The 22229-nt window shown below is 44.0% G+C and overlaps 1 protein-coding gene across 1 annotated transcript in view; it reads right to left on the bottom strand.

Moving 5' to 3' along the window:
- Positions 1 to 4849: 4849 nt before the first annotated feature.
- Positions 4850 to 22229, bottom strand: part of NUDCD1 (NudC domain containing 1) — a 46801-nt gene continuing 29421 nt past the window's right edge. The window contains exons 7-10 of the mRNA XM_077351647.1: positions 20808 to 20952; positions 17868 to 17993; positions 8329 to 8485; positions 4850 to 5970 (exon numbers count right to left, since the gene is read on the bottom strand). Coding sequence (XP_077207762.1) covers positions 5678 to 5970; positions 8329 to 8485; positions 17868 to 17993; positions 20808 to 20952 — 721 coding nt within the window. The 3' untranslated portion in view covers positions 4850 to 5677. The remainder of the gene's footprint in view (positions 5971 to 8328; positions 8486 to 17867; positions 17994 to 20807; positions 20953 to 22229) is intronic.

The raw sequence follows: 22229 nt of genomic DNA, 5'->3' as shown, positions 1-22229 counted from the left end.
CCTGGATGCGTCATTCCTAAATATTGTGCCAAGTGAAAATATGGCCAGATCGCACATAGATGTAGCAGCTGGAATTGCTGGTGGCAACATTTTTGCTGTACCCTTCGAAGTCCATGGGCTTGAAGACTGTAACCCTGTTTAATTTAGCATTGCAAATCATTCATAATTACAAATGTCGGTTTCTCTCTTAATCACTCTTAACCACCACTTATTTATAATTGTGAGTCATTGATTATTTACTTTTCTATGTATTGTGTTAGAAATGGCTTGCCATACAATCCAATGCTAGAACTTGGAGTTAGCCAAGACAGATGATTGAAAGGACACGCAGTAATGGGTTTAAACTACAAGCACAACGATATAGGCTAGATATCAGGAAAAAAATTTTCACAGTCAGAGTAGTTCAGCAGTGAAATAGGCTGCCTAAGGAGGTGGTGAGCTCCCCCTCACTGGCAGTCTTCAAGCAAAGGTTGGATACACACTTTTCTTGGATGCTTTAGGATGCTTTGGGCTGATCCTGCGTTGAGCAGGGGGTTGGACTAGATGGCCTGTATGGCCCCTTCCAACTCTATGAAAACAGACAGAAGAAAGGGACAATGTAACAGACATAATTCGCTGTATCAACACATAAATGACTACTAGGTCAGAGGCATCGCAAGGGAATTAGAAAAAATAACGGAGACTCCATCTTTCAATGGCGATTTGCCATGATGACTAAATGGGATTTCCATGAGCAGAAGCAATATACCTCTGAATGCCAGTAGTTGAAAGGCAGGCTTTGGTTTCGATGACCACTGCTTGAGACCCTTCTGGGCATCTGGCTGGAAAACCAGAAGGACCACTGATTGGTTGCTGCAGGACTCCTCTTGTGTTCTCTTCATTTAGCAAAATTTAATCCTGAGTTGCAAAGCCAGAAAGGAGCGTCGTATTCTATGCATGAACATTGTACTCTCTTGAAATATCCTTTACAATGAAACGACATTCAAAATATAATATTCATTGCAGCCTATTCTAGGATCATTTTATCATACTTTTCATGGGCAGGAACATCTTCTGGAGCTCTCATCTCTCAGTTTACAAGGGCATTTCAGATGTTCTTGGGACAGACTTTGCTTCTGTTTGGATTTTAGGATACAGTTTTGGGTGGTGGTGGTTGGTTGTTAGTGCCGCCATGCTGTGATGTTTTTAAGTCTTTTAGTGGGAGTTTTAATGGGGGTTTTGGACACTATAACCCGCCACGAGCCATTTGGGAGTGGCGGGAAATAAATTGAAATAATAATAATAATAATAATAATAATAATAATAATAATAATAATAAAGAGCCTCTTGTGGCGCAGAGTGGTAAGGCAGCCACCTGAAAGCTTTGCCCATGAGGTTGGGAGTTCAATCCCAGCAGCCGGCTCAAGGTTGACTCAACCTTCCATCCTTCCGAGGTCGGTAAAATGAGTACCCAGCTTGCTGGGGGGTAAACGGTAATGACTGGGGAAGGCACTGGCAAACCACCCCGTATTGAGTCTGCCATGAAAACGCTAGAGGGCGTCACCCCAAGGGTCAGACATGACTCGGTGCTTGCACAGGGGATACCTTTACCTTTAATAATAATAATAATAATAATAATAATAATAATAATAATAATAATAATAATTTTGTTGTTGTTATGTGCGAAGTCGTGTCCGACCCATCGCGACCCCATGGACAATGATCCTCCAGGCCTTCCTGTCCTCTACCATTCCCCGGAGTCCATTTAAGTTTGCAATTAATAATAATAATAATAATAATAATAATAATAATAATAATAAATAATAATAATAATAATAATAGTCTGTTTAAAAATGTGACACCTTATTTTCAAGCAACCTTTAATTACAAGGACTTATCCCTATAGTTTGCTATCTGCCCAAGGTCAATAGATGGTTTAGAAATATTTTTATTTACATATTTCTCACAGGGACAGTGTAGGTTAAACGTAGTAAGAGCACAATCAATAAATGGCACATTCAATAAACAGCCTATTAGGATATTTAAGTCTTAAAACCACCAGAAAGAACTGAAGTACAGTGTAAGTATGACACATTAAGTAGTACAGAAATTACAAAATAGGATCCTACTTCGAATAAACTATCTACAGCAGTATAGATAACAGCCTTGATCATTTGTTCAAGTCAGTCTGTGAACTGTATTTACAGCCCTTAAGTCTCTTACTCTACAGTCCACTGTTTTCTTGTAAGCACAGTGGTTCTTCTAACATGTCCATGAGGGCTTTCCCAGAGAAAGGCCAAAGAAATACCTAGGCTGAAATGAATGGGAAACCTGACCTGAAATGAATAGAGAGGCACGTCGGCACATAAACTCATGACAGGAGGCTGTAGAGCTATATCTAGTCTACGAAACAAAAGACAACTTTTTGAAAGATTCAGCAGTACAGTGGAGAAGGCACTTTCCTTTTTTTTTCCTCCCCTATTTTCAGAACGTAAATTCAGAATCAAGTAAATCAGGACGGACAAAAGAAAGTTCTTCACGGAGTATATATAATTAACTTATGGAATTAGCTGCTGCAGGCGACAAAGAGAGTGTTAGATCGATTTCACTTCAATTTACGGATGAGAGGCTACCAGAACTTATTAGCCGTGATAGCTGAATGGCGCTTCCATCCAGAGGCAGATGCCAGTGGACAGAGGGAGCAATAGCCAAGGAGAACAGAGGTCTTCCTGCTCCTCCTTGTGTGTTTCCTGGAGAGACACAGGAGGCTCCTCTAGGAAACAAAGGATTGAACTCGGTGGCTTGATCTAGCAGGGCTATTATGTTTCTGTTTTGCTAGTTCAGCTTGCTTCTTGTTTGTCCTGCTTGGTGTATCTGGACTGATCCCTGGAGCAGTCCTACCAAGAGATAATTCGAGGACGCTGATTTCCTGCCAGTGGCCCATAACCACAGTGCAGGCACAAACGGCCCACAGACACAAGGGCAGATCGAGTGGAATTGCAGACTTATGAGGTTAAGTGAAAACAGCTTTCTGTTCTCAAAAATGTGCAACAATCTCAAAAGGAGCAAAGACTTTTTCAGGCCAGATTTGCTGTGCCAGGAATCTCTTCCTCACATCAAGGGACATTTGCTGCTCATCAATTCCCTTTTATTGTTTGTTATAATAAGAACTCAGGAAGGGGGGAGGGGGGAATGACAAGGCTGTTACTTCCATTGCTTAATCTGTCAAGAGAACGAAAATTAGTTTTCAGGAGTTCCGGGCTTCATAAATATGATTCTGTATGGAATTGATGAACCATTGCATAATAGATGAATTGTTCTTTTATGCTGGAGCTTTTCATCAGATGGCAAAATCGTGTTTCACAGCTGGGCTGGCTGACACAGGTAGATATTAGTTTATTCCCTGTAGGAGTTAACTACCTGTCCATTATGTCTTCAAACTCATTGAGCTTTGAGGAGCCCTGAACTGAGATATAAGCACAGATATACTTAGTTTCATGTGTGTGGAAACTCCCCTGGATATTTGGGGTCTCTGGTTTTAAAGAGCTGAGCTGTTTCTATCTTAAGAAATGTTCTCCTTCTCTTCCTCAAATGCATCCTCGATGTGCAATTTTGGCCCAACCACTTATTGTTCAAGACCTACAGAAATTACTGCAACTAAATTAATACATCTTCTTCCCATGTCATTCTTGCTTCTGCCCTTGACATTCCATGTTGGACTCCACCCTCTTCTACTACCCTATTACAATGTTAACCTCCTTGAGGAAAAGACCCACCACTTTGCAAATATCATTCCATCAAGATCTGACCTTGTCCGATCTCGGAAGCTCAGCAGGGTTGGCATGCCTAGTATTTGGATGGGAGACCTCCAAGGAATATCAGGGCCATGATGTGAAGGCAGGCAATGGTGAGCCATCATTTCAAGTCTCGTGACTTGAAAATTCTATGGGGTCGCATAAGTCCGCTGTGGCATTCCCACCCAAAGCACCATCTACCTTGGAAAATATATTTACTTCATTATACCCTGCCTTTCTCTCCAATGAGGGCCCAAAGTGTCCTACATAACTCTCCTGGCTTCTGTTTTAATCTAACCTACCTGTGAGGTAGGTTCGGCTGAAAGTGTGTGTCTGGCCCAAGGGTACGCAGAGTTTCCACAGCAGAGTGGGGCTTCAAGCCTGGTCTTCTTCTATATCCTAGTCGGACACTAACCACTACACTAAAGGTAAAGGTATCCCCTGTGCAAGCACCGGGTCATGTCTGACCTTTGGGGTGACGCCCTCTAGTGTTTTCATGGCAGACTCAATACGGGGTGGTTTGCCAGTGCCTTCCCCAGTCATTACCATTTACCCCCCAGCAAGCTGGGTACTCATTTTACCGACCTCAGAAGGATGGAAGGCTGAGTCAATCTTGAGCCGGCTGCTGGGATTGAACTCCCAGCCTCATGGGCAAAGCTTTCAGATGGCTGCCTTACCACTCTGCGCCACAAGAGGCTCTTTCCTTCTAATAAGTCCAGCCTTTTGCCCACAGAAGTCAGCAGAGTCTGCTCTGGCAGCAGCTTCCAGGATTGAGGTCTCAGACAGGGATCTGTCATATTACCCTTTTAAGTGAACCGGGGACCTAAAGTGTGCAAAGCACACTTTACTCTACCGCTGAGTCATAGCCCCTCCCGTCGCTGGAAAAAAACACAAAAGATTTTTTTTTGGGGGGGGGGGTAAAAATACCCTATTTTATTTCTAAAATACTTGTAGAGCTTTCCATGTCACCTGAATTGAACAGTTTGATCGCCACCTTCACATAGAATGAGATGGGATTAGCTTCAATTTAGTGATGCCTGAGAAAAGCAGATGTTCGTATTTCCCCTCATTTATTCAATGAGCCAAGTAAACTCATTTAAGAAGTGGAAGATAAAGCGGGGGATAGTTTTAGTAAGCTTTAAGTTACAATTGAATTCTTTGGGTTATTTTCCTAAAGGTAAAGGTAAAGGTATCCCCTGTGCAAGCACCGAGTCATGTCTGACCCTTGGGGTGACGCCCTCTAGCGTTTTCATGGCAGACTCAATACGGGGTGGTTTGCCAGTGCCTTCCCCAGTCATTACCGTTTACCCCCCAGCAAGCTGGGTACTCATTTTACCAACCTCGGAAGGATGGAAGGCTGAGTCGACCTTGAGCCGGCTGCTGGGATCGAACTCCCAGCCTCATGGGCAGAGCTTTCAGGCAGCTGCCTTACCACTCTGCGCCACAAGAGGCTCATTGTTATTTTCCTAGTTTACTTTAAAAAGAACCCAGGGACTGTTTGGTTTTTTACCTTGAAAATAAAAGACTGACTCCCTCCATTCAGCTTTTAGTAAGGAATTATAGCGGAAATCTGTTTGGAAAAACAGCAAACCACCCATTTTTACACATCCAGATTCTGCCCACGGGAAAGGGCGGAGAGAGGAGGGGAAAAGAAACAGCATTTCTCACATCATCATTAGTTAAGGCTTTCCCACAAAACACAGCATCATACTGATGGGCTAAAGTGGAATTGTTTTGGTCCTCCTTAAATATAGGCAAATTCTACCATACAAGAGGTCATGCTGCTAAAATAACGGTACACGTGACAAGCTGCCTTTGCACCAATAGGCCATTGTCGTTTCCTATGCATTTGAAGAGTCACTCCTTTGAGATAAAGTCGAATACAGAGAGGATAGATTTGGCCCTTAGTTCTCAGTGCTTACTTTGATTACAAACAGGACTTTTGCTGTGAGAACAAATAATCTCTCGTTTGTTGCTTGGAAGCCCAAAACCGTATCGTGGGTCTCCAGAGTGGCCACCAGCTGTTTAGCCACCTGGCCTACTTGTCTTCCTTCCTTCCGGTTGTAGAGGACGGTGGAAAGGGGAGTCGGCTGCCGATAGATGAACACTCGCCTCAGGCACTCACAGAGGGCGGAATAGGAATGGCTTGGGGAGCAGGCCATGAACTTCTTGTCTTGCTTGGAGGCTTGCACGTAACCTAAAAAGCACAGAGGCAATCAGAGCAGGTAGAGTTATTCCAAATGCACCGTAACCTTGAAACAGGGAAATAAAAATAATCTGCTAGAATGAGCTGCTGCAAAAGTCTCCGTCCGGTTTCTGCAAGCCTCTTGGACACACGAACACGCACAGCTACTTTATACTGAGTAGGACTCTTGGTCTGTCAGTGGCGTATTGTCTACTTAGGCTGGCAGCTGTTTTCCTATGTCTCAGGAGGTGGTCTACCACATCATCTACTATCTAATATGTTTTCAACTGGAGATGCTGGGGCTTGAGTCTTGGACCTTCTGCATGCCAGGCTTATGATCTACCAGTGAGTCATGGCTCTTCCCTCCCCTTCTGCACCTTTGCATCCTCAGGACTAACTACTATAATGCAATCCACTTAGGACTGCTCTTCAAGGCCATCCATACGCTGCAGGGAGGCAGCTCTAGGTGACAGCCACGATCCTGACCGGGGAAGTCATTTGAAGAGTATTGTACTAGTGCTAGTGATTAGTTGACCCTCTATAACTTTCTTTTTCACAATGGCTGCTATGCATCTGTAATACAGGCAATACACAGATGACATGTTTGTAAATATAATTTTTTTAAAAAGACAAATCAGGAAAGTCAAAGAAGTACACAAGGGATACATAAACAATATGCAATTAATGACACATATCTAGAAAATCCAAGCAGGTTGAGGTACAGCAATGGACTAATGACAAGAACATGACCCCACAAACATTTTGTATGCTTCTGAGTTTGCTCAGAAGTGTTATGTCTTCGTAAGCCATTAAATAAGTGAACTACATACTTTTGGGCAGGCTCGCTCAACCGGGGTTCCATTAAACCCTTGGGATTCTTGAATGCCCTGCAAGGGTTTCCTCCCAAGTGGGTGGGAGTTAATTGATTTATATATACATTTACATTTGTTCAACATTTATCAGGCGATATGACCATATATGGTCATGTCGACCTTCCCCTCCCCAAATGGTCAAAGAGGGACCTGAAGGGGGTGGGAAGGTGAGGGGTCCTGGTGGGCAGGTACACAGCTATGCTTCCCAGCCATATTTTGATGAATTGCACCACTTCTGGGGGTTCTTGAAGCCTGAAGAATGTTTCTGGGGTTTCTCAATGGGAAAAAAAAGTTGAGAAAGGCTGCTTTAGGGACTGCCTACTTCATCAAGTTTCTGTTTGATCTTCCATTTCTTAAATCAAATTGTAAAAATATCCTAAGTACCATTTTTCTGTTTTAAGGCGCGCCAGCCCGGGAATCCAATCTGGGTGGAAAGGTAGCACAGAAATGATTCACATAGATGATCTTTAAAATTAACTAAGAAAATCTTTGTGAGCACTCTGTTTGAACTGTTGTGAGATCAAACCAGCCCTGACATGATCCTATTCACTTGCCCCAAATCCACCATTCGCTAATTACAGCATTTTCACTTCCGAATTGTCCGTAACATCATGTGTTCCACAGGGCCTGCAAAATGGAGCTCTTCCGCCAGGTCTACAGTTGAGGCTGGGCAGCAAGGAAGATCGTGGCCCCCTAAAGGAGTGGCGGTAGCATATTCCACCTGCACCCTTTGTCACCCTTCCCCTCCAGGATGTATTATTGTGAGGATTATTAGGACTGGGATGAGTTTTGCCGCCACATCTCCATCCCCATGGAGTTTTTACTATATTTTGTAATTGTTCTTATGTCTATTTTAAGTAGTTTTATTGGAGTTTTATCCAGACATTTGTAACCCACCATGAACCTTCGTGGAATGGCAGGCAATAAACTGACATAATAATATTAATAATATTAATAATAATAGTGATGATGATGAAAGGCAAAAGACCACTCAACAAATCCCACTCCCCAACAAAGCCGCTACAAATCAAGAACAATACAAGCAAACTACTGGTGAATTTTCAATGGAACGATGCATGCTTGTTAGACCACTCTGATGATGAAGTTGCCATGATGTATAAAGTGCTTGGATTGCTTCTGAAGGATTTAATTTGGAGCGCATCCAAAATAGCCTACAATGGTTTACATCTGTAATCATAACGGAGCAGGATCATTTATTCAACACTCCCACAAGAGCTTTCCTGCACGAAGCCAGTCCCTGGTTAATTCAGAAGAAGGCTGGTCTTGATGAGAGAATGAAATAGCTAATATGCCAATCTCCTCGGCTGTCATGGCACATTATTTATTCAGCACGATAAACCACCCCCAAATCAATTTCTATTTCTTTCGGAATTGCTGTTAATAATCAACAAGTTTCGATCAGGGAACTTTGGTACGCATGATCTGGCTGAAATGGTAAACATTTATGGGCAAACGCTGCACAGCCCAGTTCCTGTACCTAAGGCATTGAAAGTAGAAATGTGCTCCCACATATCCTGCCGATCTGGGCGTGGCTGCCAGAGAAGAGCGTCAACATCATGGCGCAAGCAGAAACACGGCATCTCCTTAGGATCCACCACGGCTGAGAAGAGATACTGGTTGCTCCCCAGATTTACCTAAGGAACAAACACCAACCACTCAAAAAATATTCAAGACATGCGCATGTCTATAAGCATGATTGTTCCTACAAGTTTAAATATATCACTGGCAACAGGAAGACGATAATGCAAGGAGAGTGCTCAGTTGAAGTGATCATCCTTGAAGCTCCGTCTCTCCTTGCAAGGACTCACTGCCCTGACGTGGATGGCCCAGGCTAGCCCCATCTCATCAGATCTCAGAAACTAAGCAGCGTCAGCTCAGGCTAACATATGTATGGGAGACCACCAAGGAATATCAGAGTCATGATGTGGAGACAGGCAGTGGCAAACCTTTGAACATCTCTTGCCTTGAAAACCCAACAGGATCACCACAAGTCAGGTGCGACTCGATAGCACTATTCACTGCACCCGCCACCACCAAGGGTTTAGTACACATTGTGAAGGCCTACAATAACCAAAGCAACTAACGGTATTGTGACATTAGCATTATTGGTTTGCATCCTACCCTTCCAATTAACTCAGCAGAGCTCGAAAGGTTCCTCCAACCCAGCATGGTGATGATTTATACCAAATGTCTCGATGGCCCACTAAACGGGTTTGCATCTTTCCCACCCATGATTGGGCATGTGCAAAACACTACCAAACAAACAAACCAGCAGCAGCTCTGAGACCGTTTATGCACAGGGAACATCACTGCCCCAGCTCCATTGCAGGAGCACAAATCGGGGGCAGATGAGGTGCACCAGGCCAAATGCTCCCTCGTGTGGGTGCAGGGAAGAGGTGGGGCAACCTGCCACGACTAAAACTCCTGCCTGCAGCCCGATATGAAACCTCCAGTGCATAAACGGTCTGAGTGATGCTAACGCCGGCTGAGCTCAACAACTAAGGGTAGGATCTCAAATAACAGCAGCAACACAGTATTTAGGATAGACGTCAGATCTGTGACTGATCTCTGACCGAACTTTCTATGGTTGCATTTGCACCGCCAGCCACCATCTCCCTTCCCCTGCTGCGCCACTGGACAGCTCAGCCAAAATAAATCAGTCCATTGCTATTGTGGGCTCGCATGCCCATGACTTATTGCCACCATTCCTTTTTAAAAAATGGTCTCTCACTCTTCCAACGGTAATAGAAAGAGCTAGAGTTGCCCTGCTTTGAAAAACGAACGTGGAGGAATTCAGAGAGCACGTGAGAATGGATGATTTGAACTTTTGTGTGCAACAGCAACTATAATTGTTTCAAAAAAGAAAATAGCCTTCCAGGTTGCACCAGGAAAAGTACAGCAGCAGTTATGCAGAAAGCCCACTGCACTAAGTCAGGAATACAGCCCTGAATGGACTGACAAAACTGTTGGGTTGACAGCTCTGAGTTGGGAGATACCAGGAGATGTTGAGGTTGGAGCCTGAGGATGATGGGATTTAGGGACGGGGACTTCAGCGTCATAGAGTACACCCTCCCCAAAAGCTGTTTTCTCCAGAATTGATCTCCATTGCCTGGAGATCAGTTGTAATCCCCAGGAGATCCCCAGCCACTATGTTTTGGGCTCAAAGTAAAGTGTGCGCCTAGGAAAGAAGCAAATTAGATAAAGATATTAATTTTGGACATCAGTCCTGACGAAGACGTTTCGAAAACATTAACGGAAGTCGCTTTGACGGTGACTGACTGTGGCTGATTTCCTTTTGCTTTAGGATGCTTTGGGCTGATCCTGCGTTGAGCAGGGGGTTGGACTAGATGGCCTGTATGGCGCCTTCCAACTCTATGATTCTGTGATCCCTGTACAACTCCCTCTTGAAGAAATTTTAAAAAGAAGCAGAAAGATGTTCACGATTAGAAGATTTATTTCACCTTGGACTTCCCCCCCTCCTGCTACTACCTAGAGGCTAAAATAATGAACTGGGAGGGGTAGGTCCCAGTGAAGAAACAAATATAAATATAGCTGCACTGGGAAACCAATATGGTAATAAAATATCCAAATTGGACTTATCTTCTCTCTTCAGTGATTCTTTATTCTTATTATTTCACACAAGTCCCAATGCGTTTCGCCTTACAGCTTTTTCAAGGGACAATGGTTTTTATATTTAAGGACCAACTTCAACTTATTAAGGAATCTCTTGATATAGTATAAGGTCATGCTAACAATAGCTAAACTTAGCTTGTGGCACTCTTTGTTGTTGTTGTTGTTATGTGCGAAGTCGTGTCCGACCCATCGCGACCCCATGGACAATGATCCTCCAGGCCTTCCTGTCCTCTACCATTCCCCGGAGTCCATTTAAGTTTGCACCTACTGCTTCAGTGACTCCATCCATCCACCTCATTCTCTGTCGTCCCCTTCTTCTTTTGCCCTCGATCTCTCCCAGCATTAGGCTCTTCTCCAGGGAGTCCTTCCTTCTCATGAGGTGGCCAAAATATTTGAGTTTCATCTTCAGGATCTGGCCTTCTAAAGAGCAGTCAGGGCTGATCTCCTCTAGGACTGACTGGTTTGTTCGCCTCTACATAAGTCCAATTTGGTTATTTTATTGCCATATTGGTTTCCCAGCACGTCTATATTTTTCTACTACCTAGAGGCTGGCAACCGCAAAACGACAAACATGAACGGACTGTCAAAACAGACAAAATGTCCTTCAACAATCCACTCGTCAAGGTGAGCAGGCTGGCAGGTACTTGGGCATCCCTATTGCAGTGGGCAACAGAAGTCGAAACTTTTATCACCTCAATTTCTCGACTCAGTTCTTGGACTTCCAAAAGATCACGTCCTGTTTTGCGGTTAGTTTGACTTATTGCACTGCGTTCTAAAATAGCCCTTCCTTCGTCTGTTGAAAGAATCAATGCCAGTGTTGTTTTCTAAAAAAAAGATTCACAGCTCCAGAAAGCTTTCTGGTTTTATATTTGAGATTTATGTATTCCATTCTTTGCACCCTCCTGTTACTTAGCTTTAGCTTCCTGCTTTTGGCACAAAAGCAGTCCATTCAGGATTATAAAACTTTCAGTGGAAGAGCCAATAAAGATAAATTCCCAGAGAAAGGATTCACTAGAGGAACTTCAATGTTTCTCTCCGTATCGCTGAACAGCAGACTGGATTTGACTGACTATATTTCATGCGTGGTCTGCAGTAATTATGTCACTGCCAGCTTCTTCAATCATCATATTCAATCATATTGCTTGAATCAAACAGGGCCCTTCACTTATCATCTAACACAGTTATAGGAACTGTAGACCAAAGTTTTTGTAGGATCACCAAGATTATTCAAAGCAGAATCTATATTCTTTCTTCTCTTAAACGCAGCATTCTTGAGACTGCCCTCTTCCTTCACAACTTAGTTAAAAATCAAGAAGGCATGTTTATGAGCAGGGATCCTGTGCTTATTAAAGACCATAAACTCTCAGAGCACTAAGGGGTACATGAACAGAAGTGTTGCCAACTCTGGCCTAAGGAATTCTGGTGATTTGGAGATGCACCCCAAGGAAGGCAGGGCGTGGGGAAAGGACACTGCCGTGTTCCCCAACATAGTGCTGCTAGATGACATGGTATGTGGCAGGTAGCTGCCACATGTTTCACTAGGGCCTTTATGAAGACAGGACCAATTACTTGCTATATTTATACAAATGAAAGGGGCTATTAGCATGGATCCTCCCATCTGCTCACTGGAGAGGAATCCAGGGTCTTGTGAACTGTAGCCACAGATCAGCTGTAAGTGGTGAGGGCTAGATGTGTATATATGTTTCATTTCCCCAGATAAGTGAAGTATCCTTCCCCCAATTGTTTTCTAGATTTTCCTTTCCACCATGAGTAGTCTTTGTATGTATGTGTGTGTGTGTGTGTTATCCCCAAGTTTAGTTTATGTGTGTTTATATTCCCCATCCCATTTCCTCTTTTGTGTGCCTGACTCCGCCTTCAGAAGCAGCCATATTGTAGTGGCTCCTGCCACCCATGTTGAAGAAGAGTTGATTCTTATATGCCGCTTTTCTCTACCTGAAGGAGTCTCAAAGCAGCTTACATTTGCCTTCCCTTTCCTCTCCCCACTACAGACTCCCTTGTGAGGTGGGTGAGGCTGAGAGAGCCCTGATATTCCTGCTTGATCAGAGCAGCTTTATCAGTGCCGTGGTGAGCCCAAAGTCACCCAGCTGGCTGCATGTGGGGGAGCGGGGAATCAAAACCGACTTGCCAGATTAGAAGTCCACACTTCTAACCACTTCACGAAGCTGGCTGGTGGGTAGAATATGTGGGTATTCTAAAGCTGGTCAGCAGGAAGTAGCCCCTCCAGTCTGTCACTCGGAGTGACATTGGACATTGTCCTGTTGTGCTTGTCATTCAGTACTCCAGATCACCTCTCGGGTATTTCCAAGATTTTTCTAAAATAAATAATCATAGTTGCAGGGCATTTGTGCTTCCAAAGTGTGAGTTTGAATGAAAGTTCAAATCCTCTTTTAAAATTGTATACATTCTCCTAGCCCGCTTTTCCACTGAATGAATGATGGAGACCTGTCTCATGTTCTCATTAAGTGGCACTTTCTTTCACTACAACTGTGGTCCAGCAACATTTTGAGCCAGCATCTACCTTTGAGACAGGGTGGCAGGAGCCACTAAAAAATGGCTGCCACCAGGGGCGGAGTCAGGCACACACCAGAGGAAAGGGGATGGGAAGTATAAACACACGTAAACCAAACTCAGTGGGGATAACACACACACATACGAAGACGTTTGAAGAAGAAAAGTCTTTAATTCTTGTTAACACCAAAACATGGATCGGTTTCACAGCTTTCCTCGGTGGCTTTATTGAGGAATGAAATGTACATGCAATGGTGGTTTGCTTGAAGTCTCCAGACAGTGTATCTTTAATCATAAAATGATATGCAGAAAATTGCTTGCAAAGGATGAAATCTGCGGGGCGCCGAATACTGGTAGCAAAGCCTACAAAGCCGATTGGCCAGTCGCAATCTACAAAGCCGATTGGCCAGACCCACTGACGGGTTGCCTCCTCCGTAACCCACCTGGAAGTTGGCAATACTATTACCAGCCAAAATGTGGGTTGTATACTTCTGTTAGCCCCTTAACTATAAAGAACAGAAAAGTCCCTTGAGAAAAAAAAATCATTAGTATTCCAATATGAAAGAAAAAACAACCATCCGTCTGCAGCAGCAATCACATTTTCCCAGGTTGGAGTGCTTTGAAAGGTAAAAAAGAGAGTATGAAAGCAGAATTACTAATGCATCCATCACTATTATTAAAGCGAAGGAAACATAAAAGACTGCTAATTACAGCCATTTTCTTTAATCACTGACTAAGCAGACGTACGATATGAACGTCTTCCGGATTACTCAAGACAAATGCCCCCTTACGCTGGCCGTTTGTCTCAAAATGAAAACACGTCCATATGGGGTAAAATAGTCTTGCAAATTCAGATTAAACAGAGGCAGACACAATAGCGCAACTGGGAGCAGAATCAGCCCACAAATGGAGCAGATTCAATCGTGTCTGGGCTCCAGCAGCATGAAATAATGTGCATGCCCATATTAAGGAGTTATTACAATGAGCAGATGAATGCTGCCTTTAATCAGAAACTGGAATGGAAGGGAGCAGATGGCCAGGTGTGACCATTTACTATGTGCACAGCAGTAAGCGCATAACTTTAGTGTCACAAATGTGTGATGCGGTTACATCAGAAGAGTCCCGACCTCCATGAGCATTGCCAAGGGAAACACAAGTTGCCTATTTGTGAGGCCCAGCTCTCTCGCTCCCCTTGCATTAGGCTGCTTTTGAACTCGAGGAGAGATCAACGTGAAAGGGAGCTATTCTATGGATATCCAGACTTCAAAACTCTTGGGATGGCCAAGACTCACGTGCTCTGCCGGTAAAACTCATTGGTTTAAGTGCTATATCCGTCTCCATCTGAACTTCATTTTTCACTGGCAAAGAACATGTGATTAAGCACTCTGGAACATACCAAAGTGAGCGATACACACTTTGAAGGGGCGGACTCTGCTTTGCAATGTAATGGTACCCCACGGCTGATGCTCAAAATGAAGCCCCCCACCACCAGAGAGGCAGAGTTCTTGTTTCTGAAGAGGATTACAAATCTAGGAGACACATCAGAAATCTGAAAGAACACAGAAAGCGTACCCTGGCTATGAAATTACAACTGGTCAAAATGGAAAAGATGGCAAGAATTTACAAGTCTCCCAGGAAGCCAGGATGGGGCACCCAACCATTCTGCTTCTCTGATGATGGGATTTTCTATTTGGAAGAGACTCCTTGTGGAAAGCTCCAATGTCAAGACTACTAGAACCACTGACTGCAACCATGTAAGTGCAATGTAAATAAAACAATGATTTATGGTCATGCCGTTCTTCTCAGAGTGGGGCCCCTCCGTCATTTATTCTCACCCACTGAGTTAGTTACCCTGACAAGTAACTGGCCCAAGTGACCTAGGAAGCTCTCACCAGGACATCATGCTGCCCAACCTCCCACAATGGTGCCTTCTCCTCTCCTCTTAGTCATGGTGTTTGAAAGAATATGTTTTCATGGATCACTTGGTAGAATCCAGTGCTGAATAACAAACAGGCAGAAGTCTAATGCTGAAGAAGTCAATTCTTAGGGCTAATGGTAATGGAAATATATGGTCTTTTGACTACTGGGGACCTTTTGAAGTTACAAAAGAGTAGTACATTAAATGCTGTAATTATTGTACCAGCGTCTTGCCTGTCATGTTTTAAAGAAACCAAGGTAACTGGAATTATTAGACATTTTAGCGTCCTGTTTAAAAAGGCCCTGTTGACGGTCTTCTAAAAACGCGGCAAACAGATATTAAAGAACAAAAAACAGTGACACGGAGCTTGTCTGACTGGCAATTATCTCATCCCGATGCATAAAGGGGAGCGTGCACCTCTCATGAACTGTGTGTTACCCATCCAGTGCCTTTCTGATGCTGTCACTGGTAATTATCGTTCCATATAATGATGCTGGATGACGAATGGCAGCAACCTTTCGACTCGGATGCCAACGAGATGAGTTGTTATCCTCACAACTACTTAACGAGAAGGAGATGGGTTTTATAAGAGCAGCATGGGTTTGCCATACAGTCTTCCAAAAAAGAAGAGAGAGAGTGGGGATTATTTGGAGGGAAAGGCTACTTTGATTCAGAAAGCTGCTAGCATTACATTGCCTAAAGAGAATTCAATACCTTGCTAGAAAGCATGATGTTGCTCGTGTATAAAGGTGTAGCGATTGCCCAGCCCCAAAATGAGTCTCTTTCCATCAGGACATGAAAGCCGTCCCTAAGTGCAACTAAGATCAATCCAAAACGCGATGCTTGGATAGCTGTGATCATGTCTTGGGTCTGGCATCCGGCAGATAAAGCTTTAACAGAAAACGCAAGGCTTCATTGGCCAAAGGAGTCTCAGAAGACCCACAGTCCGTAAAATGAAGATTTCCCTCACTGGCTCTGAGACCCATCAGTCAAGACTTATCAAAACCTATCTAGTCTCTACCGTAGTTTCACCTGCCGTTGGGCCATGTTCTTTATCCAGGTTCCAAGGCACATGGGAGCCCTGATGCACACAGAAAGGTTAACGGGTACAAATAAATCAGATGGCTATATTCACTAGCTGGAAAAAGTATTACTTTGAAACTTAAAATGCTGGTGTTGGCCAGTTTGTCATTTCAAGGAAGAATGACAATAAAACCGGGACTAGATTTATTTCGCGAGTCTTTAGTATCTTTGGCCTATGGATTTTTTTCTCTGCTTCTGTGATCCAGTTTAATACGGAAATGGAAACAAAATGTTCCCACGACTACCCAGGAAGCTGCCTCATCAGACCATTTGTCCACTAATGTCCATATTGTCTGCTCAGACTGGTGGTGGCTCTCCAGGACCACAGGTCTTTCGCATCACCCACTGCCTGGGCCTCTTGATGAGAGGTGCCTGGGATTGAACTTCTGCAGTTCAAGATGCTGGTGCTAATCTTTAAAGCCCTAAATCGTCTAGGACCAGCTTTCTTATGGGTCTGTCTTTTCCCTTATAACCCCGTCAAAAGAGTTAAGATCTATGGATCAACATCTGGCCGGGATCCTTGGTCCGAAGGGGGTGAAACTGCCCTCAACCAGGGCCACGTGGAATGTGCTCCCAGAGGATAATCAGGGCTCTGCAGGACCTAAATCAGTTTTGTAGGGCTTGTAAGATGGAGCGATTCCAGCAGCCTTATGGCTGAGGCCAAAATAACATCCATCAGTAAAGGCTGGCCTCAGAAGGATGGGATAGAAATTTTAAAAATTATTATCATCATCATCAAAGGAGAAGCTCTTCCACTAAGCCGTGGTCCCTCTCCTGTATCTCACAGTAGCTGACCGGTGAGCATGGAGTCTTCATGTCAAGATTAGGCTCGAAGATCTCCTGAATTGTATTTAGTACCACCATATGACGGTGCACACAACAACATTAAACAGAAACAAAGAAACACAGCCACTCCGAAATGACCAATGGAAAATGAACCTTGGTGGTGGAAAGCGCCATCAAGTCACAGCTGACTTCTGGAGACCTCGTAGGACTTTAAAGCAAGAGACATTCAGAGGTTGTTTGCTACTGCCTGGCTGCAACCCTTGGTATTCCTTGGAAGTATTCCTAGCCAGAACCGACCCTACATAGCTTCTGTGATCTGACAAGATTGGGCTAGCCTGGGTGAAAGCTCACAGCCAAAAAATTTCTTTACTCCTGTAAAAGATCACCAGATTTGGATGTATTCTTTTAAGTCAGAAATCCGATATTAGGACGATGATTAAATGTGTCTCAGATAGCATCAAACCAGCTACTGCATTTCCAAACTTATTTTTATTAACTACTCTGGACCAACTTCCATGAGCCCTAGACGAAAAGGGTTCCGAGGAATTCATACATGATTTATCCCTGGTGATTTGCATCTTCCTCCTCCCACAAAGACAACTTGGTAGCTTCTTGAAAAGGTCTCCACAGGAGTCACTGCACAATTATTTATGAGTCCTCTTTTGGGTTTCAGGCTTAATTATAAGACCCATTGCTTTAGGAGAGGGTGGAGGAGACAATTCAGAGCTGCAGAGGTCTGGATTAGGCTGCCTAAGGAGGTGGTGAGCTCCCCCTCACTGGCAGTCTTCAAGCAAAGGCTGGATACACACTTTTCTTGGATGCTTTAGAATGCTTAGGGCTGATCCTGCGTTGAGCAGGGGGTTGGACTTGATGGCCTGTATGGCCCCATCCAACTCTATGATTCTGTGATTCTATGGAAAGAGGCCACAGTACGGAGGGAGTGTACCCATTCCTTGACCTCAATCTGCCTCCCCAAACTGCAGTTTACACCACTGACACAATCATGTCGATTCTCACATTAAAGGGATCGAAGAGACTGTCAAAGTTCAAAGTTACTTTGAACTTACCACATGTGTGACCTTCATGGTGTTGCCATCGAATCTGCACAGACTTGTGCTGTCTTCAAGGAACATGTCACATTCTTCCAGCTCCTGAGCATTACACGGAGGGTTTTCTTTGGTAGAGTCTGGATTCTGAAATCATACCAATTTTTTTTTTAAAAAAAGTTCTAGCCATTTCAAGTGGGCATGCAGGAGCAGTAATGAAAAAATGATTTAACAATGCTGAATGAAAATTCAGACCCAGGTAGTAAAACCAACGTTGCTAAGAAGCAACGCTAAACAGAAAATATCTGAGAACATAAAGAGGAGAACAGATTATTTTGTTGACACGGTGGCTCCTTGATCAATTCCATGATCATGCATTCCTCTGAAGGAACACGTTACTCCTCGTCTGTATTGGTGCAGCCCCATGGAAGCCAATGGGGCTGTCAACAGGAAGTGCCTTTTATCTGTCCAAAATGGCAACTGTATGGTATGAGTGATTCTTATGTGGTAATGGCCCCTTGATCCCCCAAATCTGAGCAAACCAAGGAGAAGGCAGTCTAAGTCCATTGGCTGATGGTCTTTAAAAGGGTACAACTCTGTTTAGGATAGCTCTGCAAGTTACCCCTCAATCCTGTCTACACGGAATTGAGAAACAGGTCTCACTCACTGTTACTTATATAAACTTGCCTCGCTGGGTAGGATTCAGCATGGAAAACCAAACTATGGTTTACCAACACATTTATGACCTGAACAGGGGTAGTGGATGGCCAGGATAAGATAGCAAACCTGAGTTAGGGGTATTTACGTGCCACGGCTAGGAATACCAAGATGAGGCAGGCAATGGCAAACCGCTTCTGACCATCTCTTGCCTTGAAAACCCTACAGGGTTGCCATAAATCAGACTGAAATAATAATCAAGAATGACATGGGCTATGGCGGGGTAGTCAACTGCGGTCCTCCAGATGTCCATGGACTACAAATCCCATGAGCCCCTGTCAGCGTTTGCTGGCAGGGGCTCATGGGAATTGTAGTCCATGGACATCTGGAGGACCGCAGGTTGACTACCCTTAGGCTATGGCATGGGGAACCAAGCAGGATTGGTAGAACGAGCAGATCCTACTCCTACTATCTTGCAAATGAGCCCTTGTGGTTTATGGAATTATGTATAAGTGATTTCTGCCCATTCCCCTTTCTCATGGCAGACCTGAACGCCTCATATCCTTGGAAGTGGCTTTTCTGGTGGGAACAGAGTGTAGAAGGAGAGTAGGGTTCATTCCGCACACATAGGTTAATGCACTTTCAATGTGCTTTCGCAGCTGGATTTTCCTGGGCAGAACAGGAAAATCTACTTCTAAAGTGCATTATCTATTGTGTGCAGACTAGCCCTAGAATCGGCAAAGATTTAACCTAGAACTTTGATTCATTGCAGTTCTTTCTTATCCAACCGTTCTGGTCTGCTAGGTTTTCTGACAATTACAGCACATGACACACAGACTGGCATAATGCCTGAAGTAACTTTTAAAGAGACATCAGTAGGTGGACCTTAAAAGGACTCCTTTCTGGTGACATTTTAATGACATTCACTGATTAAATGTTAATGTTGATTTGATATTAAAAATATATGGTTTTCACGGCTGTGAAATTCGTTCTTGTTAAGAGGATGGTGCCTTATGTGCCCTGCAAAAGCTTCTCGGATCATCGAAGATTTGTAATTTTAATTCTTTGCTTTGCTTGCAAGTAAGTGTTGCAAATGGATACTGTCCTAAAGTAGGTTTTTAGTAAGAATGGGCACGAACCAGCTCACGAGCCAAAATTCAGGCCAAGCTTTTTTTTTTTTTTACCGTTGAGCAACCACTGAAACATTCTTCAGGCTTTGAGAAACCCTAGAAATGGCACGATCATACAGAATACAGTTGCAAAGTATAACTGTGTACACATGCACCTGGGGACCCTCCCCTCCCCACCCCACCCCACCCCCTGGCCATTTTGGGAGGGGGGTGGGTGGGTCGACATGACCATACATGATCATATCTCCCGATAATGTTTAACAAATTTAAAACATATATAAAAAAATAATCCCACCCATTTTGGGAAACACTTCCATGACCATCATGAAACCCTGGATTAATGTGTGGCAAACTGACAATACATCCTATACACAATGTTAAAATCCACATGGCCTTTATAAGGTGCCTTCCTGAACTAGTCTGGGACAGTATAGTCCTGTTACCTTCCAAGTAAAGCTCTCCTGAACAACTTGTTTTATACAGCTTATAAAATGACAGGTGTGGGGGAGCCCTCCCAACCTCCTTGGGCAGGCTGCTCCACAAGGTGAGTGCCACAGCAGAGAGAGCGCATGTATGGGGACGTGGATGATCTTGCCTGTTCGCAGGGATGGTGGTCGGGGCACCTGCAGAACCTTATGGCAAAACGTAGGAGGAAAATTAGTTCTTCAGATATAAGGGTCCAAGGTCATGCAGGGCTTCTACTCATGGTAGTTCGTACCGAAACACGGCGGCCAGTCGAAATAGCTTTCCAAATTTGTTTTTTTTAGTCTAGTTCTGCTGACTCAATCATGGGATGGGGGGGAAGAGAAGGCATTTTTTAAATCTGCAACAATCCAGTGGTCTCTTGTGTTTTACCCAGTCTTGTTCCCTTGAGCATTGCTTCCGACACTGGGGGAAAACCAATTCATATTTTACTTGGCAGCTGCATAACCCAGGTGAGGTCAACCTCATCCAATCTGGAAAGCTAAGCAGAATTGGTCCTGGCTTGCTATGCAAAAGCAGGCAATGAGAAATCACCTCCAAACATCCCTTTCACTGAAAACCCATTAGGATCACCATCAGTCAGCTGTGACTTGATGGCAAAAAAAAGAGAAAGCACATATTGCCAGGCTGTAATTTGATAAATGTAACTATATTTTACAGGTCAAGAGCTTTATTTCATTAGTCACTTTACCATTTCATCGGAGGTCAGATGCATCAGACGCTTGGCTATCGCTTCGCTCTGGGCAGGGTCCATGATTAACTCCCCCTGTGAGTCACCCACAATCAGCTCTGGCCACATACTTCCTTCTTCCTTCTTCATCAAGGAAATCTCCAAACTGGAAGAGACAAATACTGATTGTTAAAATAGATAAGGTAGACTGGTGTGCGGGATGGGTCTCGTACGCAGATTCTGGAAAACCAAAGGTATACGATTGCTGGGACTGCGTATATTCCCCCACACAGGTTGAATTTATCATCCCATCTGGCATCTGGCATTCTGATCCTTTCAGCATTCAGGTATCTTTTCAGAGCAACCGGCTTTGTCCTAATGGATCATGCAAACAAGATCAGAGCAAAGCAGGATGTTAAGGTTGGTTCAAGAGCCAGGCCCTGCAAGATGGGCTCCAGGAGTGCCCAGGAGATAGCTTCATCAACGCTGGCATGGGCACTTCCAAAACGTGGCCTTGGCCACAGCTGCAGTTTGCACAGGGGCAGCTGATAAGCTTCAAGTGCTCCATGTCTGGCATCCAACCTAGCCCTCTGTGGGGACCGAGGTTTGTGCCTGCATGCGATTCAGAATGGATTGCGAAACCTTCGGCAGCCGTAAATAACTGCAAGATTGCTGTCATTAAAGCCAACAGGTAGCAAGCGAGAACTTCCAGTGGTCTGAGCTTGGGACCAGAACAGTGATTTTCAACCAGGGTTACTATTTACTCCAGGGTTACTAAAGCTGAGGATGGTGGCTAATTTTTATATCAATTCTGGTTTTACACTAAGCCACTGCAGCTCAGTTTTATGTTCATTTCTATTTGAAAGCAAGAGCTGTTGGGATGAACGGAGCTTACTCCAAATTAGTGTGACTGTTATTATGTATTCAAGGTTTTAGCCTGCTGTCCAAAATCGCCAGAAACCACCTTTTCTCAGAAACGCTATTTGTGCCCTACCCCATCAGAAATCTACAGCTGGGCTTGGGGCCATTCTTGTAATGCACCATAACAAAAGGATGCCACAGGTAAGAGATAAGATCCTTTGGCGTGAACTCCCTTCATTACTGTTCTATGAGCCAGCCCGTATTTTCCTAATGTTTCACAGGATTTGCGCCGAGTTTATTCTCATGCACTTTTTCTAAGTTAATTCATCCTCCTTTTCTTTCTTTCTACGAAACAATCACTGAATTCCAAAATACTCTCCCAGGAAAGACACCTTTGAGAATGGAAACACAGAACACCTCCCCCCCAGCCCCCCAAGGAACATTGGAAAGAAAAGTTCTTTTTCAGTAGAATTCAACCAAGACTATGAGCAGCTAAATGTATAATTTTCCACTTAAGGAGCAAGCCTCTCTCATTAGACACAAGACTCTTAAGGATGAAGTCTTCTAACGCAATTCACAGCA

This window comes from Paroedura picta, chromosome 9, assembly GCF_049243985.1.
Source record: "Paroedura picta isolate Pp20150507F chromosome 9, Ppicta_v3.0, whole genome shotgun sequence".
In the NCBI taxonomy this organism is placed as follows: Eukaryota; Metazoa; Chordata; class Lepidosauria; order Squamata; family Gekkonidae; genus Paroedura; species Paroedura picta.
Note: the sequence above shows the minus strand (reverse complement) of the source record. Positions and strands in the feature narration are given on the sequence as shown.